Here is a 9,739-nt window from a genome sequence, read left to right on the forward strand (position 1 = left end):
AAACCACTGCACCATCCAGGGATCCCAAGCATCTGACTCTTGATCTCAGGTCAGGACTTGAGCTCAGGGTTTTGAGTTCAAGTCTCCCATTGGGCTCCATGCTGGGCATGGAGCCTACTAAAGAATTATTATTCTAGGGGGAGCCTGGGTGGCTCAGCAGATTAAGGCTACCTTCAGCCCAGGTCCTGATCCTGGAGACCCAGGATTGAGTCCCACATCAGGCTCCCTGCATGGAGCCTGCTTCTCCCTCTGCCTCTCTCATGAATAAATAAAATCTTAAAAAAAATTATTCTTAGAACACCTGGGTGGCTCAGTGGTTGAGCGTCTGCCTTCAGCTCAGGGCATGATCTTGGGGTCTGGGGATCAAGTCCCACATTGGGCTTCTCGCAGGGAGCCTGCTTCTTCCTCTATGTCTTTGCCTGCCTGTCTCTCATGAACAAATCTTTAAAAAAATTTTCTCTAGAAATTTTTATTACACTCACATATAGTTATATAAGAATTATACTGCAGTGATATCCAGTGTTACCTCTTGCAGTGTTAAACACTCATTTTGAGTTTTGTGGTCAAACTTCAGAGATGATCAGTTTCTTACATTATCTAGACATTTTTGTAGGCCCTTGAGAAGCACGTGGGATTGTTCAGCTACCACCCAGTGGAGCTATCTCTTGGGTGGGGCCCAGCATCTGAATTTATTTTTTTCAGAATCTGAATTTTTAATGAACTTCCCAAGAACAGTGCATTTTATGAATATGAATTAGGAGGATTTAAGATAGTCCAAGTAAAGAAATGGCCAAACTCCACACTATCTGCTAATTCTGATAGAATGGGTACATCCTGAAAAGCTAGACTAGTCAGGGAGTTCTTGATTTCAAAGTCTCGTGTGAACAATAAACTGTTTTGACACTTATGCCACACGGGGGGAAGCACCCAGGCTGGTAAACAAGGAAGTGGGTCAATTCCCTGACTAGTTGGTAGAATGTTCCCAAATATACCAAGTTTCTTGTCCTGTTCCTAGGTAAACTTGGAGTAGGCTTTAAAGCAGTGTTGGGGGATTCCCGTGCAGTTTTAGCTGACCAGTATTCATCTTGCTAACACAATTTTTTTTTGGAGATTTTATTTCAGAGATAGAGCATGATCTACATGCTAGGGAAATTGATTAATGGCGCCAGGAACAGACTTCCACATACTGTCTTTTGTCAAGGGATGGCCTCGACATTTAAGCTTTAAATGTCACTAAAGTTCGTTAGACTATTAACACTTTAGTCACTAAAGTTCGTTATACTAGATCTCCATACCTATTTCCTGGAAAAGGCCCTTTTGTATGCTTCCTGGGGATCTGAGGATTAGATCAAGTCCCACATCACATCTGTCCCTTTATTAGAGCCTTAAGGCAAGAGCCTGTCACTGAGGGGACTTGAGGGTTTCCAACCAAACTGCTCTTATCAGCTCACAAATATACTATCCACTGCCCATTTCTGTGGTTCCTTCATACATGCGAGACTGATTATACATAAAATACAATCTGCAAGTCAGGTGTTTCTGAAAACAAGTTTTATTTAAATAAGGGTTTAAATACATTACATAACATTAAAACTGAAGGAAGAAATAAACCAAAAACCAGTCTGTTACTTCACATGGCATTGGGCAGCTGTTGCTATTAAGTTGCAAGCTCTACAGCTAGCTACATGACGGATACATCAGTTTTAAGTTTGTTCCCTTGTCAAAAGTTTAACTCAGAAGATTGGCCTCACATTCTGGTGTTTGGACATCAATTAGCTAGGATATGTCTGGTCAAAAAGACCTTGGTGGCAAGTCAGATGTCCTATCACACCTCACTATAGGGAAGGTGGCCACTCTAAGCTCTGCCCACCGGGTCCGTTGGAGACACCAGGGATCTTTCTTTGACTACCAATGACTCCCTGTAGCAGCACAGCTGCTGGTGCTGTCTTACCCCATCCTGGCCTCTCAGCTTCACCGTGGGCTGTTCAGGTGACATTCTCTTAGGGTGGGGAACTCTGAAGAGGGAGAACCGAGGAGCTTCTGGCCAGACATAGCCGTCTGTGATCTTGGGGCTCTGGGCTGGACCGAAACATCACGTGACTGCTTGGTTTCAGGCGGGACACTGCCAGGCGCCTATTGCTTGACCTCTGTTTAAATGAGGGACTTCAAGACTAGACAGCATGGCTCTTTTCAGTTTATTGCATGAAGGAGTTACACTAGTCCAAGTTAAAAGCAGACCCCAAATGGTTACATTATACAAGCTGTGAGGTTTTTAAACTTGTGACAAGGGACAGAAGGGAAATTCTACTCATTGCAAGGAAATCCTCACTTAAGCTTCAGTGAGCCAAAAGCACTTAAAACCCATGAACCTTCAGCTGGTCGTCCTTAGCCAGTCCAATCTGCAAAGAGAAAAAGAACAAAGTTATAATAGGGATGTAAAGAGAGCTCAAGTCCCCATGTCTCTCATGGCAGCAACTTCGTTGGCTTGCTTCTACACCGAGCAAGGCAAGTCCAACAGCCAAGACACATTTCAATCACTATGAGCACAGTGGTTCTTAACTCAGGCTATGCACTTAGGGATCAATGACAGAATAGGATTTTAGCACTTGGGACAGCCAGCCACATGTCCTGTTTTATTTAGTATCTATGTGCAATTTTAAATCGCATCTTTAAAGCAGATCCATGCACAGGGCACTGGCTGGCTCAGTTGGTAGAGCATGCAAATCTTCATCTTGGGGTTGTTGAGTTTGAACCCCACACCTTGCAATTAAGTAGAGATCACTTAAAAAAAAATTTAAAAGTCTCAGGAAAAAAGATCAATGTAAAGTTTTTTAAGGCAGACAATTTGTTTTGCTTAGCCTTACAAAACAAGCCTCCATGTCTCCAGAAAAGCTTGAAAGGACTAGGCAGGATCTGACAGTAGCCAGGCCAGACACACACATAGATTATTAAAAGTGACTCAACTCACCTCTACCAGGAACTGGCATATGTTCTTGCGCTGGTCACCCTGTAGCTGAATTACTTCTCCATATTCTGGATGCTCAATTACAGTACCATTGCAGGCAAATTTCTGCAAGCACCAACAAAGCAAACAAATTAGGCCAAGCAACAGCCCCAGTGCACTAATAATCCCAAATGAGAAGCATTAGAAGTTAGCACCCCCGATTCCAGCAGGTTAAATGTAATTTTCTCCTACAATCTCATTTAAGGCCTACCTTCTTAAACGCCTTCACTAGTTTCTTTTTATCGTAATCATCAGCGATCCCTTGGACAGTAGTAAGGGTCTTCCTGCCGTTTCTCTGTTGAATTCTTATATGGATATAATCCTCAGTGCCAGCAGGAAGCAGATCATCACCCTTACTTGCATCAGCAAAGGGGTCTGGGAAGAAAGATCAAGCTCGGTTACGGGTACTGGGGCTCCGGCGCCACTGCCCGCCCCCCCTCCTCCATGGATCTTCCAGCGTGCGCGGAAACAAATACTGAAACCGTCAGGCCTTAGCTCAACGTCAGATCTGTCCTTGCTGGCTGTCCACGAACGGGTCAGTCCGGGACGGCAAGCTTCCCCAGCGCCCGGGAAAGCCTGGGCCTCCTGCCCCAGGTCCGCCCTCGGAAAGCGATCACGTGCTGGGGGAGCCTGGGCTGGCAGGCAGCGCCCCACCCGGCTGATGCAACAGGCCGGAACCCGAGCTCCAAGGCGGGGCCAAGCTTCCCACCCCATTGGCAAGAGCGTTTGTCACTTAGGGCTGGCGCCGCCTCTCACTCCCGGCTCCGCGACAACGGCGGTGACGTAACGGACGTGACGCACGGCTGGCGGGAGGGGGCGGGTGTGGCCCAAGGCGGCCCGGGAGCCATTAGTAAATGCGCCACCCGAGACGCCAGGCCCGCCCAAGGGCTGCCTCCCTGGCCCGCTCCTTCCGGTCGCGCTTTAAGGGCCGATCCCGGGGCCCGGGGGAAGCCCCGCTTCGTGCGAGTCCGGGTACCTGCCCCCTCCACCTAAGTTCACGGAAGCCGGGGACACCTGGCAGGTTCCCGGGCCCCGTCTCCGGGTCCAGGGCACTTCGCCGCCCCACCCAGGCCTTTCTCCCCGCGGGACCCTTCCGCAGCTCACCGAAAGAGTGGAGGTTCTGGATAGCGGACATACGATACGATTCCTTTTCCTCGGTGGAAACGGCCTGCGGAAGGCGGCGGCGGGAGAAGGCGGGCGGGGGGGACGGAGCGTCGGGAAGCGAGGGGGCTCGAGGGGGAGGCTGCTGAGTCCTCGGCGGCGGCTCAGTGACTGGGGCGGAGGGGCGGCGCCAGTATTCACTTATATAGCCGCCCCTGTGACGCCAGCGCGCTGCCCTCACGTCCCGGCCCCACCCCCGACGTCGTGGCCCACGCGCCCCGGCGCCGCCGTTTCCGATTGGTCCGGGGGCGGGGACGCGGGACGGCGCTTGCGCAGGAGCTCTGGGCTGCGGGAGGACGTCCTCTCGATTCTGGGAGAGGTGGAAGGGGGAGGGAAGGGCTGGTCGGCCTAGGCGCCTGCGCAGTGCGGGAGGAGGGTGTTAGGGTCGCGCAGGGAGCCGGCGGAGCTTCAGGGAGCTCCTCGCGTCGTGTGTTCTCCGGCGCGTTTCACCTCCGTAACCCTGTGGCAGCCCCACCTGCTTGGAAGAGAGCGTTTTCGTGGAATAGATTGGCACTTCTTCAATGGGATTTAGATGCTGAACCTCCTAAACGTGACAAATTCCCACTATCTCATACCCGGTTACCTGCTCCTCTTTATGGATTTAGGGCAGCGCTTTTATTTAATCAACACAATAATAAGATCTAAACCTTAACATCATTATTTAATTTACTATTAGATGAATCTAATCTTTTTTTTTTTTTAAAGACTTTATTTATTCACGAGAGAGGCAGAGAGGCAGAGACCTAGGCAGGGGGAGAAGGAGGCTCCTCGCAGGGAGCCCAATGCGGGACTGGATCTCGGGACCCCAGGACCACGCCCTGAGCCGAAGGCAGCCGCTCGACGGCTGAGCCGCCCAGGCATCCCTAGATAAATCTAATCTAAAAATAGATTCATCTACTTTAAATATGTCATTTATATAATCTGAGAAATGCCCAGCTCCTTAGCATGGATTCAAGGGACAGCCAGGCTGGTTCTGGGGTCCAAGAAGAATTCAGGCACCTGAACAATGTCTATGTGTCCTCCAAATCGTGTGGGGTAGAGCCTTCCCACAGTCAACCTTACTTGCTCTTTCAGTATGTAAATTGAAATGTTCTCAGTTGTGGGGGTGAATTGAGTGGATTTAGACTCCAAAGGCCTCCAGGGACCAGGCAGGTAAGATAAAGGAGTGCAGACAGCCAAGTGTGATGCAACGCGGTGTGGAGGGGGCCAGGGTGAGAACTAGAGGCGGTGGCAGCCACTCACCTCCAGCCCATTGTGCTAGATCTTTTTTCCAGACAACTTGGACATTCGGATTTTTATGTAAAAGCTCTTGATTTTTGAATATTGCCAGTAAATTGAAATTTTGGAAAACACCATGCAAGACAAACAAAAAAAAGTGTGGATTGGCCCCATGGACTGCCTGATTATGTCCCTTGGCAGTCAGGGTCACTGGCCTCCTGGAATCTAGTGGGAGAGACAGATAATAAACAAATCTGGCAGATTGTGATAGGGGCCAAGAAGAATAAACAGGGCAATGTGAGACCCAGCTGCCCGAGAATGGGAAAGAGCCCATTGTGGGGCAGAGTTGAGAGCCTGCCAGATGAGGAACTCTAATGGAAGGAAAAGCTAGGTGTACTTGATAGTTTGTTTTGATTGCATCTTTGATAACTAAACTTTTGATTAACAATTTGGTTTCCGGGATCCCTGGGTGGTGCAGCGGTTTGGCGCCTGCCTTTGGCCCAGGGCGCGCGATCCTGGAGACCCGGGATCGAATCCCATGTCGGGCTCCGGGTGCATGGAGCCTGCTTCTCTCTCTGCCTGGGTCTCTGCCTCTCTCTCTGTGTGTGACTGTCATAAAACAAACAAACAAAAAAACAATTTGGTTTCCGGGCCGCCTGGGTGGCTCAGTGGGTGAGCGTCTACCTTTGCCTCAGGGTGTGATCCTGGATTCCCAGGATGGGGATCAAGTTCCTCATCCGGTTCCCTGCACGGAGCCTGCTTCTCCTCCCTCTGCCTGTGTCTCTGCCTCTCGTTTTGTGTCTCTCATGAATAAATCTTTACAAAACAAAAACAATTTGGTTTCCTTGATACCAGGAAGGAGGGACCCATAACTAGAAGTCATGGGCATCTCAATCCGACATCTATCCCAACCTGTACTCCACCTGGGAACCTCTACCCTCATAGAGGTGGCTGTGCTTGAGAACGGTTTGAGGAGAGAGAGTGTGAGTGCGTCAGAGCTAGCCTTTCCAGTATGCACACATATTTTGTTATGCAAAATTTTAAATTAGCGATGTGGTCTAGCTTATCAATCTTTCCTTTTAGGAAAAGATTCTTTCTGTGCAATTTTAAAGAAATGCTTTCTCTGCTTTGAGTTTATAAAGATACTCTTATTGTTGTTATTGTTTGTTTCAGTAGCTTTATTTTTGGGATGCCTGGGTGGCTCAGTGGTTGAGCATCTGCCTTTGGCTCAGGGCGTGATCCTGGAGTCCCGGGATCAAGTCCCACATCAGGCTCGAGCAAGGAGTCTGCTTCTCCCTCTGCCTATGTCTCTGCCTTTTCTCTGTGTCTCTCATGAGTAAATAAATAAAATCTTTTAAAAAAAGCTTTATTTTTATTAGTTATTATTTTTTAAGATTTTATTTATTTATTTGACAGCACAGGAAGGCAGAGTGGCAGGCAGAGGGAAAAGGAGAAGTAGTCTCCCTGCTGAGCAGAGAGCCCAATGTAGGGCTCGATCCCAGGACCCCAGGATCATGACCTGAGCTGAAGGCAGCTGCTTAACTGACTGAGCCACCTAAGCGCCCCATTATTATTATTTTTAAAATATTTTATTTTTTTATTTGAGACAGAGTGAGCATATGCAGAGAGAGGCAGAGGGGGATGGAGAAAGAATCTGAAGCAGATTCCACACTGAGTGTGGAGTTTGATGCAGGGTTCGATCCCATGACCCTGAGATCTTGATCTGAGCAAAAACCAAGAGGCGGTGGCTTAACTGACTGAGCCACCCAGATACCCCTATTTTATTATTTAGAGAGAGAGAGAGAACAAGTGGGGGAGGGTACAGAGGGAGAGAGAATCTTCAACAGGCTCTATCCCCAGTGTGGGGCTTGATCTCAAGACTCTGAGATCATGACCTGAACCAAAATCAAGAGTCAGACACTTAACCAGTCGAGCCACCAAGGCAAACACACTGTTGTTTGCTTTGAAAGCTTTAAAGCTTTACTGTTACCTTCTTTAAAAAAATTGTTTTTAAAGATTTATAATTTATTTACTTGAGAGAGAGGGAGAATGTGAGAGAGAGAGAGCATGAAGGTGGGGAGGCACACACAGAGAGGGAGGAGCAGACTCCCTGCTAAGCGGGAGCCCGACAATGTGGGGCTCAATCCAGGGATCATGACTTGAGCCAAAGGCAGACCCTTAATCAACAGAGCCACCCAGGGGCCCCTGCTTTTACCTTTTACATCTTTAAGCCACCTGGAATTTATTTGTGTGTATGCTGTGAAACAGGGATCTAATGGATAGCCACTTTATTGAAGTGTATGTGTACACCATGTATTTATTGAAGAATGTATAAGCCGTGGTTCTAGTTGTGTGTGGGTTTGTTTTGGAGTCTCTATTCCGTTGCACTGGTTTGTTTATCCCAAAGCCACACTCCCTTAACCCAAAGTCTCATTGTCTAATAGGATGAGCCCCTCCATTTTGTTCTTCTTCAAAATGATCTTGGCTCTTGGTCCTAGCTCCTCTGTGGGCCTTGTGGCCTATTACCACATTCCACACATCCCAGTTCTATGAAGCATCCTGAATTTTCCCATCTCAGGGTGTTTGTACCAAGGCTCTCCCTTTGCTTGGAATGTTCTTCTGTCTTTTGTGTGATGTCTCCCACTCATCTGTCAGGACTCAGCTGAGATTATCAGTTCTTTTGAGAAGGTTGTGTTTGGAGCCCATTCTGTGCCCCCAGCTCCTCTATTTTGGCATTTATCACATTGCATTTGTCTTGCCTGTTCCTTGAACTGGCTACATAATTTGCTGCACCCGGTACAAAATCAAAACATGTGAGGCCCTTTGTTCAAAAATGGTTAAGAATTTCCAGACAGGGACAGCGGACTATTAAACCAAACACATGGTGCTTCCAAGCATGAGGCCCCACGTGACTGTGCAGGTTGCATGCCCTTGAATCTGGCTCTGCCCCTTCCCTTATTTGTCTCCTGCTGGGCTGTGAGCTCAAAGAGCAGGGTGCACGCCTATCCTCTATAGTGTACGTGCGATTCCTGGCACACAGTGGGTGCCCAATACTTGTTGAATGAGCACATGGACATACACTGCAGGTGCTCAGTTACATGGAATGTCTGATCCCTGACTTCAGGCTGTCACCTCTGCTACTGTATTAGAGAGTCCTGGGGTGGAGGATTGAGGAAAATAATTCTTTTGAGAGGTCCGACTCTGGGCTCCAAGGGAAGCTTCTAGATCTGGCCTCCTGGCTCAGGGCAGGGAGGATAGCCCTAGGTAAGCCACATCCCCCAGCTTCTCTTGCAGGGACCCAGCACCCACTGCCAGACCTGACCTCAGTGCCCTGTAAACAGTTATCACCACAAACACACATAGGCTTTGCCGTGGGCAGGATGCAGTTCAGAGGGCAGGCCTGGAGCCAGCAGTCAGGGTGGCAGGAGACCTAGTTCTTTTTTTTTTTTTTTTTTTTTTTTTTTTTGAGAACTCAGGGTGTGTTTTTTTGAGAAGGCTGTGTTTGGAGCCCATTCTGTGCCCCCACCTCCTCTATATGTGTGTGTGTGTGTGTGTGTGTGTGTGTGTGTGTGTCTGCAAGAGTCCACAGTCCAGGTTGGAGGTTGTCCCAGCCCCAGGAGCTTGTGGAATGATGATGGGGGCAGGGCAAATTTGTCTGAAAGTGACATCTGTGTCTACTGTTAACATTGGCTTATTTGTGATTGTGCCCCCACTTCTGAGGTCCTGGCCTGGCAGCCAGGGGCTGGCTGCAGCACGTAGGCTCTGGAGTACCTGAACCTAAGTATCACGGCCACCTCTTCCTGCCAGGAGGACTCAGTCTTCATCCTTTTATCTGTACAAAGGGAGCATGATGTCTTTTTCTTGCCCTCTCTCTCTCTTTTTAAAAGATATATTTATTTATTTGAGAGAGAGAATAGAGACAGAGAGAGGGAGAAAGAAGGAGTGGGACTAGTGACAGAAGGAGAAGCAGGGGGCCCTCAGGACCCTGGGATCATGACCTGAGCTGAAGGCAGATGCCTAACCAACTGAGCCACCCAAGTGCCCCTCTTACCCTCTCGTTTGAGAGGATTTTATTTTTATTTATTATTATTTTTTTAATAATAAATTTATTTTTTATTGGTGTTCAATTTGCCAACATACAGAATAACACCCAGTGCTCATCCCATCAAGTGCCCCCCTCAGTGCCCGCCACCCAGTCACCCCCACCCCCTTTTGAGAGGATTTTAAGAGGAGAATAGAATATCTGTGATGGAATAAAAATGTAGGGTTATTAAGTCACTGCAAAGTTTATGCCAGTTTCCCGGAGGTGAAAGGGGAGAGAGAGAGAGAGCCCCTGAGAGCATCAGGAGACAGGAA

The 9,739-nt window shown here is 48.4% G+C and overlaps 1 protein-coding gene across 1 annotated transcript; it reads right to left on the reverse strand.

The window, feature by feature from the left end:
* Positions 1 to 1,529: 1,529 nt before the first annotated feature.
* EIF1 (eukaryotic translation initiation factor 1) lies at positions 1,530 to 4,275 on the reverse strand. The gene is given in 4 exon segments (NM_001286937.1): positions 1,530 to 2,399; positions 2,969 to 3,070; positions 3,216 to 3,379; positions 4,109 to 4,275. Coding segments are annotated over 4 exon segments (342 nt in total). The 5' UTR covers positions 4,140 to 4,275; the 3' UTR covers positions 1,530 to 2,354.
* Positions 4,276 to 9,739: the final 5,464 nt, after the last annotated feature.

Source organism: Canis lupus, chromosome 9, assembly GCF_011100685.1.
Source record: "Canis lupus familiaris isolate Mischka breed German Shepherd chromosome 9, alternate assembly UU_Cfam_GSD_1.0, whole genome shotgun sequence".
Lineage (NCBI taxonomy): Eukaryota > Metazoa > Chordata > Mammalia > Carnivora > Canidae > Canis > Canis lupus.